Raw genomic sequence first — 26,784 nt, 5'->3', positions numbered from 1 at the left:
TTTATAGTTTTCTTATTTTTTTTTGTATCCGGATATTGAATCTAAAAAATTTAGAATCAATATCATAAATTTATTGAAGTTTATAAATATGTATACAGTTGAGTGTTCGGAGAATCATGAGTTTTTTTATTATATGTATATATATTTTATATGTATATATTTTATATATATATATATATATATATATATATATATATATAACAAAACTTATATATTTATTTGAAAACAGACATTCGATAAATACACGAGATAAAAATACACCGCTAACGCACAAATTTTGTCTTCAAAAAGATAACAAATTCTTCAAAGGTACATATCTGAAAGCTGTTTTTTTTATAATTTTAAATCTAAAATTTAAGGTATGTTATTAAATAAATCTTATTATAGCATTTAAAGAGTTTTTAGTTGATCTAAATGTGGAACTTATTTGTGGATTGTGTTTACACGGTTGATATTATAATGTGTACATCTAACAATGTTAAATATCATTTAAAAAAGAGGTGGTAGCATAACATTATACATAAATTTAATAAATAACGATACAATTGAGTTATGCAAATAATTCATGTAAATACCATGTAATTAATAAAGATTTATGAATTTGAATTTGAACTCACGTGATCATAATGCCCGGTGCCATGAAACCCACCATCTGAGTATCCATCGACCCGAACACCGGATCTTTGAAGCGCACGGGAATCTGAAATTGTTTGAATCACGGGTTTCAAAATTGTGAAGCACAGGCAAGACTATAATTTTCTCACAGTCTTGAGTATCAAGGAAGAATTCACTGTTCACTGACTTCATCATCATCATTTCCACAGTAGAACGTTTATTGCTGGACATAGGCTTCCACCATAAATTTCCAGGACCAGCTGGAGATTTTTAGGACCAGCTCAAACAGGCCTGCATGCAACCTCTTCCAACTGAATTATAGCCGACAAATAAAGGTCCTTCGTAAAAATTTCAAAAGTAAAATTATTTTTAAAGACTTTTCATTAACAGAAGGAAAGAGATTTTATCAAAACTTGTTTTAATATGGACTTCCTTAATTGTTATTAAAATGTAGCCTGGTCTATCAGAGAAGTGTCCATACTGCGCTAAATTGCAACAGACTAATTGGGATATGAGATTTAACAAATGTCAACAAAGAAGTGAAATATTCACTGTAAAATATTTGTAAGGAAGAGAAGAAAACAGATATTTTTGTTAAGAATTGATTTAAAAATAAAACTATATTTTCGCGGTCGATTAAATACTTATTGCAAGGCTAAATTAAATTGAAATTTTATTGTTACTTCTGCAATAATTTATTAAATCGATATATTTTTGATCAGCACATCAATGCTCATAAATTACTTTAGAAATAACAGTTGTTAGTAGATTATTAGTCCGATTAAGCCTCGAGTACCGCGAGCATTGCCCTAAAGTTAACTGCAATCTAGTAACGTTTGTATATTGATAAATAAATAATATATTAATTAATCATATACGATATACGAAGTACCTTTTATTGGAGACTCACTCAATTGTGTTATATTAACAATAAATACTACAATTATTAGTCAATATATATATATATATTTATATTTATATAAATGTATATATATATATATACTCAATATATATATATATATATATATATATATATATATATATATATATATATATATATATATATATACTCTTCTTAACCACTTGACTTTAGAGAATTTCAAAATATTTTAATGTTTGTACAGAAATGTTTATCAAATAATATATTTAATATTAATAATATTTTTAAATCACAAATCACAAACAATTCATAGAGCTTTATCATTACATAAAAAGAAGCGGTCTTATCGCTTGAGGCGATCTCTACCAGACAACCTTCGGGTAGAGATGAGAGAAATGAAGGAGAGAGCAGTTTAGGGTGTATGTATAAACAAATACATACATTACTATACACACATACAAGAATAATTTTATATACATATAGGTATTATATAAATACGAATTAATAACAGATGCCGCACAACATCCTATTGTAGAGGCCAAGGAAGTGCTGAATATCAGTATAAAATAAATTATATAGGGAGGAAGAGAGAGATAAATTGTTTTTTAATATATATTTATACATAAAAATGATATATATTTATATGTGTCCCAATAATACTATGCGTTTTAATGTTGTTTTATAGACGAAATTTGCATTGTTGCCTAATCGCAAAGTCCCAGATAGACTGCCATATTAGTTGTTAGATCACACTCTACAAACTTAATATATTGCTGTCACAACAGTAATTATAAATCGTGCATTGCGTGCTTCGCAACACTTGACGACATAGTCAAGGTGGCGGGAAATCGCTGAATGCGGGGAGCGTAAGAATGGTCATGGTGGTATTCTTTGGATAAGGTCTGTGCCATGCAGTGGTATTCTATCAGCTGAAAAAAGAAGAATAATAGCTTCTAGTCATCTCACCTGCACGAGGTCCTCGTTCCGTCCGCAGGCCCTCATGGCGCGTTTCGTGAACTTCTCATATGCTTTATGTACTTGCAGCTTAACAAAGTTTGAAATTTGATAATCTGTAAATGAAAGACGTATACTGTATTATCATCTATATTATATCTTTATGTAGTATGATTTATTATAAGTGTAAGAATTAATTATTATTGCCAAAAGTTGTTGGATTGTCGCACTCCGATCTAAAAATTAAATTTATGTATCATATTTCAATGTGATAACTTCAAAGAGAGTGAAAGAAAATAGTTGGAAATGTCTTAAAGTGTTTTGCTGAGAAATGTGCGATGCTTTAACCAATTTAAAGCTTTTACAACTATAACAATCACCCTGAATGTAAGTACGGTTAAGAAATAAATAATTTGACATTGGCTAGTTTATCAAAGGTACAATTGATAAAAGAGATAGTACCTGGGCACATTGGTAAGGGCTGACATTGGACAGGCCTTTAGCATTTTGATGCGAGGGTACCAAATAGGAACTGCCCATGACCTATCTTATTGTAAGTCTTACGTTCTTGACAGAGCAGTTAGATGATTTAAGAAGTTTGGTGATTTCTTATCATAGCCACGGCTCCATGGGACGACCACAGCTGGACATAAGCCACAAAGAGTTCCAATTGGATCGTTTGGAAGCGATGCAATGCAATATCTTGCGAGGAACTTAACTACTGCTCGGTTAGTGGTTATTATAGGAAAAATTTAATTCTACACAATTTTATGCTTAACAGCTTAGTATATATGTACGTACGTGAGCACGTGTGCATATTTGTGTATCCGTACATGCCCGTGTGTGTGCGTGAGCATGTGTCTGTTTGTGTGTGTGTGCGTGAGCATGCGTCTGTTTGTGTGTGTGTGCGTGCTTTACCGGCAGTGTCGAGCCACACGGCGACGATGCTCTGCTCGAGCACGTCGTCGAGCACGTCGCCTTCGCGCACGCGCACGCCCAGCGCGCCGCTGAAGTTGCGCGAGAAGTGCAGCACGGCGTACGTGCGTCGCGTGGCCAGTGCGAGCTTCGCTTGCTGCGTCGAGTTGTACGCCGTCTATGGACATTTATTCTATGATATATGTTATTATCCTATGATCATTTCAAATGCCATCTTTGAACTTCCTGCTTCGGGAGTTCCAATGCACCTTGATCTGAGAAAACCCACAATAAATTGTGGGTGACCATAAAAACCTGTATAGGTTTTTAGTGGTCACTTTTACAATATTCTTAATATAGTATTAGAGCAATTAATTCCCAAGCTATATATCACTCAAAAATCCTTCTCACCATACATTTTCTTTAGATCTAATTGGTATTGCTAGGATGTTTTGTTACAATATGTTTTTTTTTATAAAAAAAGTTGGAAGAGGGAATGTCGTTATTTGATACGAATCTTTCTTCTCCCAGCTACGAGTCACGACAGCGTTTTCGTTAATTTTTCTTATAGGCAAGGATTTGATTACATGTTTTTGTTTAATGAACTTATTTAATTTATTCACGAAAGATTTATTATTTTTATAAAAGATATAAAAAAAAATTTAATTTTTACATTTACTTCTTACATTTATGTGAAAATAATTCATGAAATTAAAAAAATAAGTTTTCTGTTGGATTATACTGCGTTTTATTTAACTTAAAAATATTTCTAGAAAGTTTCGGTGTCATGGCCAGGGGTAGGACTGAGATGTTGGACATCCATTTCACTGTTATTCCGAGGTACATTCAAATTTTTATTATTTAGATCCAATCTACGAGCAGTGGTAGCCCAGCGTATATATAAACAAGTTATATAATTCACAATTTGTGCATTAATTATGATTGCGGCTGATCATAAACAAGTTTTCAGAGTATTGACGCACTGCTATCGACAAACCATTTGTCAAGCGTGGCGGTTATAGTGATATAATATATATATAAAGATATCTATGGGCTGAAATGATGAGTCTGCGTAGAACGAACTAGAGATATCGCTTTTAGTGCTTTGAAACGTCCGTGGTCACAATTATAAAGATACCGAAATCGGAAGATCTTAAGGGAGGGGGTGAGGTTGTTATTAGAAATATTTATGAGCTTCTTAGACTTGAACGGTGTTGTATGGTGAAAGAATAAATGTGTGTAAGATCAAATACAACATTCCTTCCTGTCCTAACGCTTGAGTATAATATTAAACAGTAGATACGCTTAAAAGTAACCGGCAAACATATTTAGTAATATTATATTTCTTTATTCCTGTTATAAAAACAATGTTGCTATTAAATCAACGGCATCGTTAAAGGGATAGGGTTGTTTTTATAACTGAAGTAAAACCACTTTTGTAGTCCGAATGGCTGTTCATGACGGAATGTTTGTATTTGATTTTTATTCATAATAAATATATTTAAAAAACTTTTAAGTTAAACGGTTTTTTGATACCCATATTGTGTGGAAAAATATGTACCTAGTCCGCCATATTGGAACGGCGTCCAACTTGAATTTTAAAGTTTTGCGGCCATCTTAGATTTATAATGTTATTGATTCTATTATATTGTATTGTCATTTAAATTAAATGTGTGTTCCAAATTTCAGATCAAACTGACAACGGGAAGGTGTTTATATTTCAAATTTAAATTTTGACCCAAACAAATAAATTCCGTACGCGTCGAACTAAATAAAACCGTTTAAAAATCTTGTCTTTATTATCTAGTATTAATGTACGTTGCTATTTTATTTACTAATAATAATAAAGAGTATATCCATATTCAGCAACGGTTTTATTGAAATAACTTTGGCTGTCACGTTTTGAAACCGTCACTCACAGGGTAGAGCCTTCGTTTCTCCATTTCCTCGAGGAACCAGCAGCTGAGCATGTACTGGTCGCATGTGTCGTCGTCTTTCCTCACCACGGTCACCAAGCTGTCGTTCTTGCAAATGTCCAGACCGTCTGGAAGATAACATAAAGTCAGTAATTAGACCATTTCCTTTCGATTCAGTTTGGATCTATATCAGAGTTCCCCAGGGCTTTTTATTATAAGACTACTTTCAAAATTTAACTGGTTCCGGTGAATACCTTGTAGCTATATTGGGTTTACAGAATTTATTTTCACAAAATATACATAGTAACATAAAATGAGACATTATATTAGGGGAACCGGAAAGTAATGTTTTTTCTGTCGAATATGTATAATGTCTTTTCAGAAAAACCGGTTGCAAAAGTTTGTTGATAACGAAAATGAATATATTGTTGATTAGAAATAAAAACTTGGTCAAAATGTAGTCATGTGAATTTAATTTAAGAAAGCGATATTACTTTCCGGTCCACTTAATATAATATCACATTACATTAACTTAAAAATATTTAAAACCGCGATATAAACGTTTCTTTAAATAATTGGGTAGGTTTTCGTATAACTGTATTCCTTCAAACTATATAGTTTTGTTTCCGTAAATTGATTTGACATTAATTAATTGCAGTTTATGTCTGTTTTTTAAATTACAACTATGCTATGTTTTTGTAAAATTTATATCTAAATTAATGGTTTCAAGTTATTTTTTTATTATTGTACATATAATGAGTAAAGTTGTTTCAAGTTTAGTATTTGAGTTTTTTATATGTGTGGTTGGTGTGCGATAGTGGTATTTATATATTACTTTAATTATTTTATTTTGAATTCTTTGTAAGGAGTTCAGATTAATAGTCACAACCGGTTCACACGAACATTTCTGCCATATTCCCAAAACGCAATGAATATGTGATGGAAACTGTTGCTGAGTTTCGTCCAGGACTTATATCAATAATATTTTTTTTTCCATTTTTTACTACTCTTGCTACGTACTGCATATAGAATATACAAGTTTTTATAACAGTAGCTTCTTAAAATATTATTTGTCTTAATTGATGAGTGAACATTTTAGTTGCCAGCATTATTGAAAACATCTTCACTATCGAAACCTTACGAATTATGAACCTCCATTTTTTTACTTGTCTAAGTGGACCTTGATCGAGTCCTTCGTGGATTCCTGGGGATCTAACTAGGAAACATACTACAATGTTAACAAAAATAACTACACTATCGCCTTATTGGCATATATAGATTCCAGCGACAAAGCTTGGCCTAAACTTCTTTTAGGTGACGTAGCATTATCGCTCCCCTCCCTCGGGAGCCTCGGTTCGGGAAGATACATCACATGCAATGTTATCGGATTGGATTTGACTTATTTGCATTGTCATTACTTATGCAATGTCACTTATAATAGTACTGGAATTTTCGGTGATGTTTACTTAATTTATTTATTATATAAATTACATGTAATGTTATAGATATTAATTCCTTTTATTTACATTGTAATTTAAGCGTGATGTAATAAGCGTGAAAAAAATAAATAAAATTGAGACAAAAATTTTTATAAGCTTCGCTATTAAATTGCTTTAAGGTCGTGTTACTTACAGGGCGAAGAGGCGGCTTCCTCGTTGACCACGGCGACATGAAGGTCTCTTGGGTCGCTGCCGACAGCCAGGAAGAAAGCGACCACTTGTATGATGGGAAACAGCACCGAAAATATTAATCCCCTGAAAATAATTTTGTATTATTCTAGCAGTCCGCTGCTTCACGTGGCACGCACTGATTTTTGTGGGTGACATCATATAATATTAAGAATTTTTCTAAAATAAAATTAGCATAAGTTATTCTTTATTAAGTTAGCTACATGCCAGTGTAAGTACAGTGAAAATTTGTCCAGCCATTTCATAGATTACCCAGAAAAGATAAACATACAAAAAAAAAAAAAAACTGTAATTTCGGTACATGTCCCGTATGTTATTTATATGTATTGCATTAGTATATTAATATTGCATGTAGTGAAAAGCATTAATTTCAATATTACAAGCAGCCCAATATATAATATAGAGTAGGGATAAGGAAGTGGTCGCACGAAACGTAATCAAAACTGGACATTGTTAGGGCCTCGTTAAAATAGATTAATAGACGTAATTTTGTGCTTAAACACTGTAAAATACAAAAACATGAACAAAAAATCAGAAATACTAATGTCTGTGGAACATCGATCTTAGGATCTAATAATAATAAAAAATAATATTACAAACAGACAATCCACTTCTATTTATTTTAATAAATTAAACTATAGTGGGGAACTTGTTAATTATGACATATATTCATGATAGAGAAATTGCAGACAGAAACTATTAGCTTTTATTAAAAAGTGAACAGATGAAGTTCAGTTCTATCGCTGTAAAGAGAGTAATTAGGAGTGAATAAATTATTATCCCCCCGGTGTCATTTGATACGCGTCTAACAGTTTTCTAAGGTGTCCGAAATGGCTGAGTGACGACTCGACCAGTTACAATTATCGCATTACGTATGTTCATACATACCAATCGTGAAATTAATATTTACAATGAAGTATTTAATTTATACATACGTCAAACTGTCACACTTGTACTTTCACACATACATTTAACATGCAAGCTGCACAACTTATGTTAATGTAATACTCTCACTAATTTGATTATGATTATTATAATGTGTTATAAGTATAAACGCGAAACACAAAGAAATAAATGATTAATTATTGCGAATGATACGCGTAGTTTACAATCAAAGTTTTATTTAAAATAGAAAAAAAATCTTTTAATGTTTAGCGATATTTAAACTTTGTTGATGATAAATTCAGATAAAGTTAATTATGTGTTTAATTAGTAGTGTGATTGCTCCATTCCAATTTCAACGCTTACGTCTCAAAGTGACCTTTACACTATTCTGTGGAGTTGGTTCTTAATTATTAGTAACATAGTATTGTATGGGTAGAGGAAACATTTATGATAATATAAAAAGTCTGCTTCATTTGTTATTGTAAAAGAATATTACTTTGATTGATCCGCTTTAATTAATGTACTAAGTATGACGTTATCTACCATTTAAAAAAAGTATGGAATATATATAAGTAGTATATATATATATAATACGTATATATATATATATACATATACATACATACATATATATTTATTTTTATCGTGTAATACAATTTTACACAAATGCGTGAAAGAGAAAAAAGAGACTTGAAATTCACCTGAAAATTTCACCCGAAAAGGGGGTTGTGGGGTTATTTATTAAAATAAATGCTTACTATCAAACTATAGCTTTAATAGGAATAAAATTTAGGCCGAACATTTTTACCATGTTTTTAAGCAATTTAGAAATTTATTCATGCATGCATTCAGAGAGTTACATAATAAAAATTAAATTTCTCTTAATAACCTTTATACGCCACGCAAAGAGGGCGGTAAACAGCTAGTTTCATATAATATATATAAATAATATATATGAGTGTCAATGGGAACTGAATATTGAACAAAGAACTCGATTCCAGTCACGTTGTTCTGCCAAAGGTTCGCGGAAATATTATTAAGGAGCGATTACCTAAGTCCACGAACACTTCCATATACAATTAATATATTTTAGCTGGTCATAAAATATTTAATCTGTTTAGGAGTTGGCTTCTTATTATTATTCGCGTAAATAATTTTAAAATTCGTTACATTGTAGATTGTCCAATATTCCCAGCTATAAGACGAAGATCTACAACCAATGCGTATTATAAGAGATTATTAAAAGTAGTGTAACGTCGTCTCTCACTTCAGGCTTCATTAGCGACCTCATAGTCGCTGAGGGCTATGGTTGGGATTTCCCAATTAGCTTAATAAGGAGATCCGTAGCTGAATGAAAGTGGAAAGTGGGAAGGGTTACATAGAATGTAGAAAAGACTGGTGGGACCTTAAGGTTCGTGAGCGGAGACCATGGATCAGCAAGTGCAACGTAGGACGCTTGATGCAGGCCTCTTCCAGCCAGTTCTTTTGGAAATCTAAGGCTAGACCTTTGACCAGCAGTGTACAAACTTTGTAAAAGAGATGTCTATATTTTTGAAGCTATAGAATAGAATATATAAGAAGGCGCTCACTTACCCTGGATGCCTAGAGAACTGCTGTATGCTTTTGATAAACACTGCCTTATACCTCGCTTTGGATTTACTATGACAATACGTAGGTTTTTCTTTGGTGTTAAGCATCTGAAAGAAAAAAAAATAAAATATTTTAATTTTGCCGGAAAAAAAAATTAATTAAATGGAAATATAGATGAAAAAAATTTAACCAACGGATATCGAAATTATTGAACAAGTGACTAAAGCTTTGTGCCCTTTGACATTTATTAATCAGTCTTGGACTGGCCGAATGTTTGACCAAGATAAAACTCCCAAAATTTTAAGCTTGTATTTAATGTAATGTACCCACTACATTGCACCCATTAGATAGACCGGCGGTATAGTTAAGGTCACGAAAGTCGCTGGAAGCAGGCAATGTAGTACTGGTCATCGTGACGATCATCAAAAGACCTTTACCTCTGCGTTGCACCTATATAATACCTTCCGTTTTCGATTGCCTGTCATCAGACATACTAAATACTGTATATATATAAGTCGTACTAATAGCATCAGAAGCCTCTTCCTAATGATGGATCCTTTGCAGTTAGTATATGCAGTTAACCTAGTTCTACTACACTTACATCAGTGCTGCTGGTGACCACGGTGAAATCGTCCCGGGACTGGTATCGGCTGTCCGCATTGCTGACGATGCTGCTCTCCGGTATCACGTCGGGAGATGTTGTTAGAGCTGCGGAGTTTTATTTTTCAGTTGGTTATAAACCAAGCAAGGCGTCTGCCTATAGTGTGGTGTATATACTTACATCTTATGCAACACTTATGCAGGTATATAGATATGCAATAATATATCTATTTAACATAGTATATGGAGATAAGATTGAATCTAAACTCAAAAGACTATATACTTATATGAAACCCATTGTAGAGAACATAACTTATAACATATAATGCGTTGGCATATAAGTAGCTGTAGACAGGCAATTTATTATATCAAATGAACGATTGTCTTTCAAAAATGGAAAATATTTAAATTTTTCTACATTATTTGGAGTTTGGAGAAGAAGTTTTCAAGATCAGCTTTTAAGATTTTAGAGTAAAGACCGCGGAAGGGCAGTGTAGTGCAGGACTTCTTCCCAAAAAGTAGACAGATGACCTTGTTGAGAATATCGGAAGATACAGGCCAATTTTGACTGGGCCTATTTGAGATCTATGAGGAGGTCGGAGTCCCGGCAATTGACATACTACAGTTGAAATGATTGTGTTGATGATGAATATTCGAGCTTTTGTTGTATACTTGGCGAGAGCCGAAAAGCTTTTATCAGCACAACTTCGTTTGACGTAGTCCAGAGCATTTAGTTATGGTCTAAGTGACCAAGCAGATTCAATCATATGACTGCTTTGAAGACAAGAAAAAAAACTACATTGAGATGCATTAGCTGCTGTTACTTATGAGTGCTTGATTTAATTTCCATTGATTACATTCATTTTTATCGATAATAATATATTTATAATAATCTGTGTCTTTTAATTATAATTATTAAACCATCTTAAGTAGGCAAAAAGGATAACTATACTTATAATAAAAAAAACATTTTTTTTTAAAAGGTACATTTTATGTAAATATTCTTTAGTTGTTTCGAAATAGAATATCGTTCGGGTACGTGATTGTGTTTGTTTTTAGTGTATATGTGTGCAAGCGGACTTATTGGCATAGGAATATGTAGGTGTTCCAAAAACCCGTTGTGTTGATAGCGCAAGGTTATGTCACATTAACAGAATAGTCGTTGACGTTTCAGCCCATATATGTTTACTGCAAGGCATATGCCACTCAATTGCCACGTTTGGCATTCGGGTTCGAATTCGAATTTTTAAATATTCTTAAACTACAAATACTGTTTTTTTTTTTGGTAATTAGAAGAATATTTTTAATGGATGTCTCATGTTTATAAAATACGTGCTCGTGCAAAAAATAGTTCAAACACGTCTTAAGCACATTTGCGTGTTTAGGACAGGGATATGTTTGCATACGGATAATTTGACTTAAATGATATTTGTTTTTAAACAAGAAATATATAGATAGGAATTTTATTTGTTTTCAGATGCCATCAATGGGAGAAGTCTAGAGAGGGACGAGATTGGATAGTCAGATGGGCATTTTTTAAAAATAAATATTTGATCAGCTCTTTGACGTATTAAAATACAACAAGACCTAGTTGTAGGCGAAGCCAAGTAAACTTGATACCTCTAACATTATGTATTGTAATTATGTTCTATTTCAATTTGATATAAGCATTTATATATTTTTATTATTATCGCAATCTGCAGTGACTGCAACTATATGTCATGTGTACGTACGTATTATGCATAACACTTATTGCTTATATGTAATAATTTACCCCCATGAAATAATTACTATTAAAATAGACAATTACGTAACTATTTATCCTTTCTGAAAAATGAAAGCCAATATTTGGTTAACACTGGTAAATCTAATGTTGCAAAATAAAATAGTAAGGAAACCTAGAATGTTGTGGTTGAGGGTGAATGTATGGCTAATGGAATGAAAGAGAAAGACTGGGAAAATTGTAGAATGAAAGAAACAGTACGACAGATAAGATGATATATGAAAGAGAAGAATGATAATAATAATAAAAAAAAATATGAATAAATTACTAGAATTAAAAAGTCCCTGTCCCACACGAGATAGGGGAACGAGAGGTCCCCAATAGCGGGGACCATAAAAAAAAACACTGGTAAATCCTATTTGGTTATCGTGTGGCTCTGTTCGGACCCGTATCGAAACTGAGGGGTTTTTGTTGAATCTTGTTAACTAAGCGGTGCCCGTATTAGCTACTACCTGCGTCTAAGGAGGTAATGGATAAGCGCCATCTATCGGCTTCCGAGGTAATAGCGTTCCAACATTTCGAAGAGAAGAGAATTATTCATAGATTATATAGAAATACTAACTTGATCTTCTCCTTGTCGTGACTTCGTGTTGCCGAAGCGCCATCTTCAAGAACGCTTCTTCTAGTGTATCACAGTCGTACTTGCGTAAGATTTCACTCGGCGAGTCTTCCGCCAGCAATTGTCCGTCGCGGAGAAGTCCAATCTAAAAATAAAATCCATATAAAATCGAAGTAAATCTCTCTGGTTATTCCAATCTAGTAATATTGCATGAAAAATAACTGCAGAGTTCGGGAGAACCATCGAGCTATTTCGTGAATGAGAATGAGATTAGGCTAAGCGCTTTCTTTGCTCTGCTCTATCAAACGAGTGGAATTTATAAATGCCAATAGGGTAACAATGTAGATTCAGCACTAAAATTTGTGGCTTAATACATTGATTAAGATGTATTTAAAGTTAGAGAGATATTTGGACGAATCATCTTGTATTTACTGGGCCGTGTTGCTTGCTATTTTGCATCCTACAACTATGTTGACATGGACTATCTTGTCATAAAAAGAATTTATGGATACCCTACTATCCTTGCGGGTGGAATATGGTAAAATCTCTTCTAGGCTGACCTCTATTTGATGTAAAAAATCTTCTTATCAAATTTAAACTCTTAAAGCCTTCAGGGTCCAGAAATATCGTGATCAGTCAGTATATAGGTGGAAATCGCTTATATATAGACAACAGAATATATGAAGCATATTTTATGAATGTGTTAGGAATGTACTAAAATTGAATCCTAACATAAAATACTTTTTAATAGGTAAACAAAACAAAAATAAAATATGTATCACTAACAAAATAGGAAGTTATAAATAAAACAGAAATAATGTAGATAAATTGGAAATCGTATCTGTGATAAAATATGATAACCTATATTAAATAAGTATAGAAAATAAGAAAACTAAATATTATTGCATAAACATAAAGCTAAAAGTAAAAAAAATGATTAATTACCTATACCTGCGATATTTGAGTAACGAGGTGAAGTAAGAGAGGTGATGCATGAAAGGAAATTAGTATGTAGAATAATGCTAGAGAATTATACGAGTAGAATGAAAGAAGCGTAATGAAATAAAAAGAATGTAAAAATAATTATTAAAATCAATGTAAATGCCCTGTCTCAAAATTGAATTAGAGAGTACGAGTGGTCCCTAATTAAAAAAAAAAAAAACCATAGCCCCAACTGCGCTGTCGAATTTTAAGTAAATAAACTATGATGAAGTCTATTGTAATCTTAGACTTATTAACTTCATTATTCTGAGGTTCTTTTTAAATTAAAGAATAAATAAATTGATAGTTCATTATGTTTATGTCATAAATGTTTTAATTTTAAATAAACGTATGTTATTATTGTTAACGACATTGAAATTTGACCCCCATTAAATTGTATTGTTGAATTTGATGAAGCGATCGCGCATCACTCGGGTTTTACCGCAATCATTTAAACGATTGCCTAATTTAAACCTAAAAGGGTCTTTATGAATTTGACTACAGAATCTGTATTTGAATCAGTGATTTATTTATTTATTTCACCTGAAATTTAATTTTAGTAATCATGTAAAATTGAAATACTCGCTTAATCTTTACAGATTCATTGGGTTTTTATTAATCCCCAAAATTCCCTTCCATCACTCGGAATAAACCTTTAAGAATTTATAGAATTATATTTCGGATTTACTAAATTTAATGCTACTTAAATTATGTCAGCCTAGAATTACACCGAAAAAAAACCTAAAATTACAATTACACTAACTTAAGATTAATTGTCTATATCTGGTGCCTTTTGTGCGCTTGCATATAGTCATAGATATAATAATAGTGTTAATGGTATTGAATTAGTTATTTAAGGTAATCAGGGTTGATAATATTTTTTTTCTTCGCTCTATGGCATTAACAATTATCATAATTGTATAATTCACTTTTTTCGCGTACATTTTTTTGTTATCTTTTACCGGTTGTAGATTTTATTGTAGCCTAGGCCCTCTGATACTTCTTCCAATCTAAATGCTAAACGCATATCGAGTGGTATATCAAAGGACACTTGGCTGCCACCCAATCTGATGGAATATCTAATATAATGGTTCGTGCGGAGGTTCCCAAAGGAGTCTACAAGTTATGTTAAGGGATTTAGACTGTACGCTCTCAATATTTTGCCTCTTTATTCCCGATGAAGTTGTAAATGCCATTGGGTAAATATCAAAAAGGCCGTAAGGTCATTACGGGAGTCTAAATTCATCATCATTTCAGTCATAAGACGTCTACTGTTTGAAGTAGGCCTACCCCATAGATTTCTAATTTGACCAGCCAGTATCCAACGTCTTCTTACTTATCCACCTTCCGACATCCTACGCTGCGCTTACTAGTCTGTCATCTCTACTCCAGAAACTTAAGGCTCCAGCGACGATCTATTTTGCATGTGGACGAATTTCATAGCAACAGGCCTTTTTACTTATCCTTAACCCTGTACGGCAACACTTTAATCATTAAAACTAGGTATGAATAATGTAACTTACTTTATGGGCCTGTTTCGTTTCATCGATGTAGTGTGTTGTTATGATAACTGTCGTTCCTCCCCTGGCTAGTTCAGCTAGGAAATCCCAGATCCTGGAAATTAGACATTGTATTATATTTTTTTTTATTTGTTGAGGTATTGATCCCCTGATTTTGGGACCGGGCATTTACATTTTATTTAATAATTCTTTTAAAATACTTTTTTAATTCTTTAATCTTCTTTTGTTCGAATTTTGATCTAACTTTCCTCTTCTTTCAATCTCTAATTCTCAAGCATTCCTCTACATAGGAATTTCCTTCCATGCGTCACCTCTCTTCCTTTATCTCGTTCCTCTAATATCACAGGTTTAGGTAATTAATCAAATTTTTTCGCTTTTAGCTTTATGTTTATGCTACACTATTTTGTATTTTTATTTCTTGTTATTTAATAAGGGTTATCACATTTTATTACAGTTACTATTTTCAGTGTATTCTATTCTGATGTATTGTCTATTAATATTAATAAAAAAAGTAATTCTGTGTAAAACGAAGGTGGATAGATGAACTTGTTAAAGCCGTCGCAAGATGTAGTAGATGTATCTAGATACAGGTTGCTAACTAGTCTTATTGGAAATTATTCGAGGAGGCCCATGTACAGCGGTGGAAATTTTCCGGATGAAGCGATGATGATGAAAATGTAAATACTGATCTTTTTAATTTTTTGAATTAAAGCTTTTATTTTAGTATAGACATTAGAACTTTACGTTTACGTTGCGTTACGTTACGTTTGTTATCATAACAGGACAATCCGTAGCCATATGTTTCTTAAAACGAAATGTTGAGAAGTCATAAACAAAAACAGCGATATACATACATATACTAACTTAACTTATCAGCTGTAAAAATTCTTCGTGTTTTAGTTATTTTAAAATAAAGTTTGCAGAATTAGCACCTGAACCGCTATTTTGTTCATAACCTTTTTATACAATTATTAAAGAATTATTATTGCTTTTTACATCAATTGTGTATGAGTTTATTTTGTAATTGTATACTTTTCAAAATAAAAAAAAAACACGAAAAACTGAAAGGATAATGAAACCGTTACGTACCGTTAGTATAATTTACACAAAGGTAAACAAGAACTAGAGATTATTATATTAAAAGATAACTACGTAAATATTTTTAATTGCAACGCGTCTGAAATATTCTCCATTGAAGGCACTTATGTAAATTATCCATTGAAATAGTAGCTTAGACACTGTGTTCACTTGGGTAGAATCGTACGAGTGAACACATAATATAGTAATTTTTTTTAAAAAGTTTTTGCCTTTTTTATCAATTAGATCTCCGGTTGAATCTTACAACATTCTATGTAACCCTAGTATAACTAAATAGAACTAGATCGATGAGGCAATTAAACACATTTATTTATAAGAACAAATACTGGTTATGATCGTCGAAACATGCTGGATGCAGACCGCTTCCCTCTGCTCCTTTAGAAAATCTATGAAATGTCCTATAAATTTATGACAATGATGAACCTTTTACATATGAAATATCTCGTGGTAATGTATAAATTATTCAAGTCTTAACATTTGAGAAAGCTACTAATAACTGGATAGAAAATTCGTAATATGTTTTGTTTACATAATTTTCTTAATGTAAACTACGAGACCTAGTATTTGCAAGAAGGGCACAGAAGATTAGTTTATATAGCGACAGACACATTTGCACAGAGTAATTCGAAACATTACGCGTTGAGAATAATAAAAAGATATAAAAGTTACTCCCATTTCCAAATGCATTGGCAACACTATCGCTTTGCAAGCGGTGTAGCAATGGTATTAATGTATGAGATAAAATAGCATTAACTATTTGATTTCAAACTGTATTGAATGACACCACGTATCTCAATAGCCTTTAATGTTTCACTACACCCTTCTAACCAGTACTTAGTTACCAAATAATTTAAGTTAGTTTAATGTTGGACTATTTTATCGTCAGTGAACAGGATATAATTCATACAGTGCCAATTTTAGACGGGTCTTCGTAGCTGTATTGAATTCTTTAATTACTAAGCAATGATGTCACGTACATTATCTAACTTTCATTACTCAATCAAAATAACTATCGGGGTTTTAACTATCGATAAAGCCACTCGGAATTTTGTGCTAAATTTTTTATTTTTTACATTAACCTGTTAAGCAGGCATTAATTTTCAAAATTGCAATAATCATTATTTCAGTAAGAAGATTTCCACTGCTGCCAATGGATCTCCCTCGTATATTACCAAAGGAACGACAGGAAGCGGGCTGCATCAAGCGACTTCCAACGACATTAAGACCTGTCCACCTGTGGGCGTCAATCTTACGCTGTATTGCCGATCTGTTGTCTCTACTCCAGAAACTAAAAGCTTTTGGGCTATTTTTTGCGGGCTTTGTGATCCGTACACTGCCACCTTAACTTGATAATCAGCTGGACTATCTCTGTTACCTTGTTGAGTTTTTAGATCGTCTCATTCTTATTTAGATCTCGTAAAGTAATCCTGAAAATATCCTGACTCTCTTTAAATGACTGGTTGAGCGACTGTTTCTTAACCAATGAGAGCTGAAGTAGATGACCATGTTTAAGTGTCGTAAGTCAACATTAGTGGCCATTCGGACATAAAGGTAATTCAAACATAATTTTTCAATGTTTTGGAATAATAACATCACATGTTTATTCTTTAATTATATGTATAAAGTCTATACGGTTAAGGTTGTTTTTATTTGATCACGTTGTGAAATGTTTGGGTGTTAAATTTGCTTTACTTCTTAATAGGGTCAAGTTTCGTTTGTTCACTTTATATTCTGTAAATTCACAAATCACAGGCGGCTCGCGTTGAATTTAATCTTCAAATATTATTTTTGCTCGTTAAATTTTATCCTTGACACTAAAAGGACATCTTCACTTGCGAAGGCTAAAGTCAATGTCAAAAAAGATTATTAATTTTTCTGAGAATACTGAACTTTGGTTTGTATTTGATTGTATTCGAACATAGGTTAGTTTTTTAAAGTAACACAATTAAACACAAATTATCAATAGACGCGGTGGAGATTATTTATATGTTTTTTAGATCTATACTGCTGCCTTACATATTATCTGAACCTAAAGGGGTAGAGCAATACACAAAGTACGAAAAATAAGCCTTTTAAAATGTATAACGTAAAATTAAGAGGATATTATAAATATCATATGATTGTTAAAAATAAACTGTAAATGAGGTTTTAAAATTATAAGTATTATAAGGCCGGTACTTAAAAAATTAAATGTAGGAAAGAGGTTTTTTTTCTTTTATAAAAAATTTAATAAAGTGAGAAATGTGAAAAAACTTATTATCCTGTATAAAAACATTCTGCCATTTGACGGCAGTCGTTTCAAAAAAAAAAGGAACAGAGCGCGGAAGGCACTTAGGTTAAACCTCTTTAATGTTATTTGGCTCGCAGGTTCACTCAGGTACCTCGGCTAAAACTATTATGTCACGTGCAATATTAAAGGATTGGGAGGCTGCCGCATATTTAGAACTAATGTGAGACAGGCGTTTCATCTCTGCTATTACATGATAGCCTTTTAGCATTTCGACTCTAAGGCATCCGGGAGTTCTGAACCTCATCTTGGTCGCTTACAATTGTCTGACTAACATTACTATTCGTTCTTCTATTCTTCTGAGAAAGAAATAGCAGAGGAGACTCTAGCAACAGTAGTTTCAGTTTATTCGCCTGATAGAATTAGGGAAAAACAGGCTTGATGGGCTTTAACAATAACTACAAAATTTAAAGATGGGTTTACATGTCCCTACTTTTTTAAATGTTATGCAAGGAACAATTCATGTAATTATTATCAATTTGTTTTATTGTTGGGATGAATAAAAATATCGTCATTAAATAGGAATTGATGTACATTTATGAAATAGACGCTAAAACAGAATTTTTTTCGTAACAACCATTTTTGGCGAATGCTGTATACATTCATGCTCGTATATTGCAGTAGACTTTTGACAAGAGTCAAGTATATTTGTGGACTGACTTTTTTATATGCCCAAGACAGACAAGTATTTATGGGTGACATGCTAAATTCGGCTAAACTTAACCTTTACACATCCGGATGGCAAGAAGCTGCTAGATGTATTTCATTATTTGCGTGATTTATAACACTTCAATTATTACAAGCAAGCGTGAAAATTAAAACAAATATTTACTAGCTTGTAATCTGTATGAAGTTTAATTTATATCATTGAAATATTAACATTTTAAAATACAGTCTACCGGTAATAATTAATGATCGTATGTCACGGGTTCGGTTCCCGGGATACAATCATATATAATTCAAATTTTGTACATTCGTTATATAGGATTGCCACTGCTCTTAAACGAGTTCCAGAGGATCGGAAGCGTATCCTCTGCGTACAATAATACCACACTGAATGCCAAACCGCCTGCCAAGCGTGGCGATTATAGTATATCCGCCATAAATATAATATAATCATAGATAATCGGGAGATGCCTTTCTATGGGTTGAAACGGTAAAACACAGAATATTAAAGAAAATTAAATAAATTTAGAGACTTATTGTGATTTGTACTTAAATTATTTTCAAATAGCAACAATTTGAATCGAAATAAAAAAAAATACCTTCAAACTGCATACTTTCGTAGTAATCATTTCATTAATAATCTATGAATCGCCTATTGTAACACGTGATGTGATAAACAAATAAAATAATAATAATTTCCGTGTTGTGTAACGAAATAATTAAACGTACGTGTGCATATTCCGCGTATCGCGTGTTATTCTAATACCGTATAAGATCATAATGCTGATGAAAATGATGCCTTTATGATTTATTTTAAATTAAAACGTGAGCAATGAAAAATAAACTATAAAGCTACTATACCAAGTTACTATATATAAAAAGTAAGTTGATATAGTTATTTACAACTCCTGGGCATTAGGAAGGCAGGTAATTTTTTTTAGGTTGGTAGGACTGCATATAACATTTGCCAAATGTATGTTTGTCAAAAGTTCGAATATCATTTGGCTTAGCTAAAATAATCTTTAAGGATGTTTTGTGTCTCAAACATTTCGATTGGTGTCAAAAACGTTAATTTTTTTTGGAAAAAAACAAAAATGGCAAAAAGTCGACTCATGTCGTTTTGCGAGCATAATATTTGGTTGGCTCCGTGCGATATGGCTATTTAGCAAACTCAAAAGGCCAATGCGGGGATGTCGTTTTGACACGATTGAGGAAAGGACAGAATTAATAAAGAATTTAAATATTATAGACAAATTCGCCTTACTTTTTGATCTCAGTATTAAAAACAAAATTCTTTAACGATATAATATAAATATTCCAAGTAGTGATAGCAGCGAAGAGTTGTTGCCCTTTAAGCAGGATAGCCGTTTTTATTGAATATGAAAAAGAAGTATTAATTCTTCCTCATCCTTTTTATTCATCTTCACGTTCATGTATTCTTCATGACCTCTCCAAGAAGAAACTACCGCTAGCAATAAGATCGCAATTTGAACTTCTTTTGCATATTTCATAAGATTTATGTTTTCTTTATCATGATAAGAAGTTTAATAAATAAATACTGAAAACGCTAAGAATAATATATTATCTCTTTATATCTTCGAAATTTTTTCATTGTAGACTTAATAAAGGAAATGCGCAAGTCAAATTAGCGTAACATAGTGACGTATACTAAATTATGTTTCAGGGTGACAAAAAAACGCGATACTCCGTTAATAATAATAACAGTTATTAACTTTATTATAATAGTTTAAATTTACTGATAACTCAAAGCACTATGACCTATATTGTAAGAAATTTAAAACATTATAGGCGGTAAGAATTAACACACGTAAACATTGTTGGATACATTTGAGTGGCATTCTTTAGTATTATAATAACCACAGTATAGTGTGGTTGTTACTGTTGTCACATTAAAACATACACCGTATATGTTATAAGTTACAAAGTTTTTGATTGACACGTCAAGCAGGTACTTTACACCCTGTTACATAGTTAAGATACGATAGATTTACACTTTGTAACAGGGTAGGGGCATCATGCTGCCGCGACCATTTCAAGAATTATTTATGGTTCTTAAAAAAATTAGCCATATTCACTTTTCTTTTTTGTGTTATATTTTTATAAATTATTACTGTGAAATTTAAACACCAATCAGAAGTAAAACAAATGTTATTTTTAATGTTTCAGTTTTATACACATCATAAGTATTTTTTTTGTATAGGTTGCTTTGATATATAGTGTCTGCATTTTATAGCGTTTTGCATATATTTTTAAATAGATATTAGAATTTATTGTGATTATCAAGATGGCTTGTCCATGATTCTTTAAGAAGTTTAGGTGAGCATTAATTCCATTACGAGATATAGACAATTCATTTGATGAATAATAAGTTTCTTCTATCACAATCTTTTTTTAAATTCAGTTCTCTGAGCCACGAGAAGATTCTAGAAATATTACTGTGTCTGTATCTACTTACTAAATGAATAAAATGTACCGTATGCGCAATAAAATAGGAAGTACATAAACTCTTACCGTTCTCGTAACACCGGATCCAATCCCACGGTAGGTTCATCCAATATAAGGAGCTCCGGTTCATGCACGAGAGCAGCCGCTAACGACACTCGCCTCTGTTGTCCGCCAGATAGTGATTTGATAAGGCGTCCACCGTTGGGCAAATCTAGCAGGTTGGTTAGAAAGTCAAAGCGTTCGACTAATTTCTTCATTGGCATCCCGTAGATTCGACCGAAGTAAAACACTGCGTCTCGTACAGAGAACTCTGCGACTAATGCTATGTCCTATCAAAAAATAAAGAGAAACAACGTTAATACACTGCAATATCATTTTTCGCCGCTGAATGGCCAAGTACACCGCCTACATACTCGGTACACCTGTACTTAACAGCGGTATTCAAGTCCCAGAATTTTTGTTCAGAACCCAGCATCCCATTGACAACCGAATAAAGGCATCATAACTAACAAAATGTAAAAATTAACTTCACTAGAAACAACTAAGTCAACACCATAAGAGTTGAATATTTTAACGTGCGGATACCAAATCGGCTATTTTGTATTTTTTTTATCTGTTATTAATGTATGGTGCAACCGTAAATACTATCATCATCGTTATTATTGATTACTGAAGCCGTAATGACTACTATTACAGTTATTATTGCTGTATACACACGACTAACATTACCTTCTCTTTGTAATGAATGTTATGGATAAAGGGACTTGATTCGGATGCATTTTACCTACTAATTGGTGGGATCATTTTAAAAAAGGTAAGGTAGGGTAAGTGAACGCGAACGCATTGTAGGGCGTCTATAAACCTGCTACACGTGTCGTCAGCCCCGAGCATGGCAATCGCCACATTTTCCTACGAAGCAGCATCCGCACTTTGAATCCATGGGAGGGTGTGAAATTATAACTCAGTTTTGCCACAAAGATTAATTTTTGTAGCGAGTATTTAATTTTATTTCATGTCTGTATATTTTACGTGGTGTTAAGGATAACTATAGATTTTAAAATAAGAACAAAATTATTAAAATACCTGAATTCTAAATTACCTGTGGCATATACCCAACCCTGGGACCAGGTACCCCGCTGCCTTTTTCACCCGGCTTGCCTCCTAATACCCAGATATCTCCACCGTCTAGTTTTCGTCTTCCGACTATGCAGGAGAGAAGTGTAGTCTTTCCACATCCGGAAGCACCAAGGAGACCGTATCTGCGATTAAATATTTTTCTTAATTGTATCTAATGTAATGTTCCCACAGTTGTTACACAAGCAGTCTTAGCGAAAGCACGCGATCTTAGTGTGAAATTGTAGATTTTAAGATATGCTCATGATGTTTTCCTTTGTTTATAAACAGTAACAATATTAAGTAATTTACGCAAAATGTGCTGTCTATGGCGACGATGATTCGAACTTAATACAAGGGATCCTAAGTCACTGATTTCGCTACTAATTTTAATGTTTACTGAACCTTTATCACCGTTCTATAATGATAATATATGATTTTTGGGGTAAAATTTTCGAACCAAACAACTGATGTCATAAATCAAGTATAAGCGAATCAGTTTAAGATTTTAGTATCATCAAAATAATCGATTTTATTAAATGTGTTAGCGTATGTTTTAATTGCAGCTTAAGACAAAACTAAGAATTTTTTAAGCATAAAAATGCTATTTATTATGTAGATCAATATACCTTATGCAATTTGTCCATTTTATTTTTTTATAATTCTTTTAAAAGAGTAGTACGGGGTAATCGAATTTGCTTTTTCAGACTAACTTTTCGAAACATATTTCGTTTTGTATTCGATGATCCTAAATGAAATGACAAAAATTGCAATTTTCATTCATCATTATATTCATCAATATAAGTATTTAAAGATGGATTAATTTATAAATAAATCATATAATCGTATATATGAACATAAAATAGTGTAAATGTTAAGTTAGATATTTCAGTGAAGTGAGATGCCTTTGACCTCTTAGGGAACCTTGAGTTAAGTTGTCAATACGCGTTTACCTGTACATTTCAAGGGTGCCTAAGCAAAAAAATTAAAAAAGCTTTGAAGAATTTATGGTTTTAGAAATAATAATTTGCGTAATGACAATGAATTTAATAAAGCCTTTTTTCAAATCTGTATTACTTTATATTGAAATTAGTTATTGTTTAATATCTGTCCTTGCAGACTTTGTAGCCCCAGAAGTTACAGGCTTGTCGTATTACAGACATCAGAGTGATCACTTTATACAGGGTGATTGGAAACAGGTGTTCAAGCTTTAAAGTTTTTTCGCTAATACGTGAGCTATATTCATCCTTTTAAAGCTTTTACACTTAAAACCAATCACCATCAGCCTGTGTTTATTATTCTTCTTAACTAAACACAGTAACCTTTTTCGCAATATAGGTTAATCACTTTAAGGATAAAAGAAAACTTACATAATTCCTCGCTCGACAGTCATATCCAAGTAATTAAGGACAGGCTTGTAGTCGGGTTTGTTTTGTTTCCCATAATATTTGTAGGCGCGCTCCACAACCACAGCGGCGGGACGCGCCGCCATCTTGGAATTTTCTCGATGAACCCCTTATCAGCGTGAACGCATCTTCTTGTTATCTGTGAAAAAAAATGACAATTGAGTAATTATTTAGGTACTTTTTATATATTACAAAAATATAAGTATATTACTATTAATATAAGGATATTACAAAAAATATAAGAAAGAAAACTTTAGACAGGAATTAGGTGTAAAAACATTAAAGAGATAAATGTTAGTATATATTATTTGCAGTCATTTCGCGTATGGAACAATCTATTTAAATATTAATGGTTACAAATAAATATGTAACGTAACCAAAATAAAAGTTTATATTTTGGATTACTATGTTTATATATAAATATATTAAACAATTGTTTACTATCTATCCGTAAAGACTTTGTTCTGTCGAGTTATCGGCCTGTTTTATTTTATTAGAAAAAATAAATAAAGTAACATATTTCACAGTGATCACACTGTTAGAAAGTGCAGAGGACAGAGACTTGCGATCATAGGTTCTGAGAGACAGGGTTCGATTCCCTTGATGCAGTCTTTTGTATATAATTCACGCTTTCTGCTTAAATTGTATAACAGAGGTGGAATAATTATTTGTGGTTCTCGACGAATGTACCCTTGTCTTCTACTTTTTTTCATATTTGTCAATATATTTTAAAAAAAATATCGTTAAATGGAACACTGGCCGGTATCAACAAACCAGCGTCTGAAAGAATTACTGATAATTGCTGTCACCAATTACTTTATACCACTGCAGTCAACAATTATACCAAATTTTAAAAAACAATCATAAAAATGAAATAAATTTGCTTAGTACACTTATTTTGAACTACTTGTTATATTGTCAATAAATTTAATTTTTGTAATTTTCCACTATTTTTGGTGTATATGATGTAGTTAAAACATATTTAATCGTGGCTCGAGAAAAAACATTATTTTTGAATAATGGCCGGTATGCCGGGATAGCGTGGCAATTATGGTATATCCCCTCATAGATATAGACCCATAGAACTGTATAGACCATGTAGAAATGACAAGCGATCGTAATAAATTATTAAATTCTTTGAACATCTAATAGTGAAAACATTTTTTAAACTATACTACGTATAATATAACCTATTTACATGTAAAATTTACTGCAACGATCGTATGAGTGTGTATAATAGATAACGAACGTGACCTGTGGCATATTAAAATGCCTTTGGAGAAAAATGTGTTTGATTTAAAGAAGAACTGGTCATGTTTTGCACGACACTACATACATATTTGAACCTGTAGTCTGTAAAACACATTCATGTTTTTTATATTCTAGCGACGTATACATTTCCATTGCTTTTTTATTTCCTTACATAATGTGTTTCAAATAATGAAATAATCTGCCTAAGTCCGATGTTCCACAGTTTTATAGTATTACATCTGCTTATTGCTTGAATTATGGTACATGTTTAAAAGCAAAGTTATTTTACATGATACATCAAAATATAATACTATAATAATCAGACGCTGCTTCTGTATCTTTATTAATTTATTCATGTTATTATTCGTCCTATATGGATGAATGAAATTATAGAATGCCAGAACCAGATTAAAGTTTCTTAGAGTACCTCAGTGGATTTTCTTTATGCTTCTTTTCTACAACTATAACACCTTGGAAAACGGAGTAAAAGTTAAATAGATTAAAAAAAAAGACTTGACTATCAAAGAAAATTCAGTAAAAAGTTTCAATAAGAAATAAATGAATCTTATCTTGAATTCTTTCTCTAATGGCTCTTATCTTTCTATAATACCATTCAACAATTTAAACTTACAAGGGTTCCAATAGCGTCTAGATTTGATAAGAACGCTTAATAAACCAAGACGGGGATTTTTGTGTTACTTTTAATAATGTATACACGTCCTTAATATATCTGTAGTAATAGATTTTCAAAATTTTGTGTTCAGTTAAGAAATCATTGCACAGTAAGTAGATATTTATAGCTAGCTCGTCAAGTAAGGCTAAATGCTTTGAAATGAGAGAACTATAGACATTTAAAAAAACTGCGAAGTTCTTTTCACATATAATTAAGTGAAATGACAGTTCGGAAAGTAATTAATAGACACGTGTTACTTGAATTGAGGAAATGAACACTTAAACTGCCGTCTAATCATAGACCGTCGTAATACTACCTCATGTGATAAATTTAATTATGGAACGCTTTACAATTGTTGATTGTTAGTTCCAATGGCGACAGGTTTCATTTATAGAAAGCTAGATGGATAACCATGGCGTATGTACTCCGCTGTCAACTCTTTTTTTACACAGACAATTGCAGTCTGCGTTTAGCTTTTTAAGAGTCGCCTTGCGCGCCGGATCTTAACTTAAATCTCTAAATTCAAATTTAAAAATGATTTTTTCAACATAGGATGAATTGCACTTTATATTGACGCGATGATGGGTCTACTATCTGTTCGGATGATAAATGAAAATTAAACAAACAGACGAAAGAAACTCACCGGGAATATATATAGGATGTATCTGTGTTTAACTGTATTTGTATAGTTACTGAACCAAAGAAAGATAATAAAAAGGCAATCTTTTTAATACACGAGCTTGTGATTCCAAGCAGAATTTTGTATTGAAATCCTGGTCAATAAAAAATACATACACAGAATATCCTACCGTTGGGATCAATTTAAATTCTTTCCGAGTATAACACCTGTGTGAAGGCATTCAAGTAAAGCCGAAACCTGGTTAAAAATGGCTAGAACAGTTACATCAAGAAGAGGCTTACTTGATTTGTTAATGCAA

General features: G+C 32.2%; 1 protein-coding gene across 1 annotated transcript in view; it reads right to left on the bottom strand.

Annotated features, from left to right (window-relative positions):
• LOC137926033 (ABC transporter G family member 20) overlaps window positions 1-26,784 on the bottom strand; it is a 72,629-nt gene that overhangs the window by 3,542 nt on the left and 42,303 nt on the right. The window contains exons 2-13 of the mRNA XM_068769564.1: window positions 23,887-24,061; window positions 22,503-22,662; window positions 21,470-21,732; window positions 14,890-14,980; window positions 12,389-12,530; window positions 10,045-10,151; window positions 9,447-9,550; window positions 6,913-7,034; window positions 5,284-5,408; window positions 3,368-3,542; window positions 2,462-2,565; window positions 618-700 (exon numbers count right to left, since the gene is read on the bottom strand). Coding sequence (XP_068625665.1) covers window positions 618-700; window positions 2,462-2,565; window positions 3,368-3,542; window positions 5,284-5,408; window positions 6,913-7,034; window positions 9,447-9,550; window positions 10,045-10,151; window positions 12,389-12,530; window positions 14,890-14,980; window positions 21,470-21,732; window positions 22,503-22,662; window positions 23,887-24,008 — 1,598 coding nt within the window. The 5' untranslated portion in view covers window positions 24,009-24,061. The remainder of the gene's footprint in view (window positions 1-617; window positions 701-2,461; window positions 2,566-3,367; window positions 3,543-5,283; window positions 5,409-6,912; window positions 7,035-9,446; window positions 9,551-10,044; window positions 10,152-12,388; window positions 12,531-14,889; window positions 14,981-21,469; window positions 21,733-22,502; window positions 22,663-23,886; window positions 24,062-26,784) is intronic.

Source organism: Battus philenor, unplaced genomic scaffold (genome assembly GCF_028537555.1).
Source record: "Battus philenor isolate CCGP_79_NKW_IND1 unplaced genomic scaffold, ilBatPhil1.0.hap1 SCAF_28, whole genome shotgun sequence".
Classification (NCBI taxonomy): domain Eukaryota; kingdom Metazoa; phylum Arthropoda; class Insecta; order Lepidoptera; family Papilionidae; genus Battus; species Battus philenor.
This window is presented reverse-complemented; position numbering and strand designations above follow the sequence as displayed.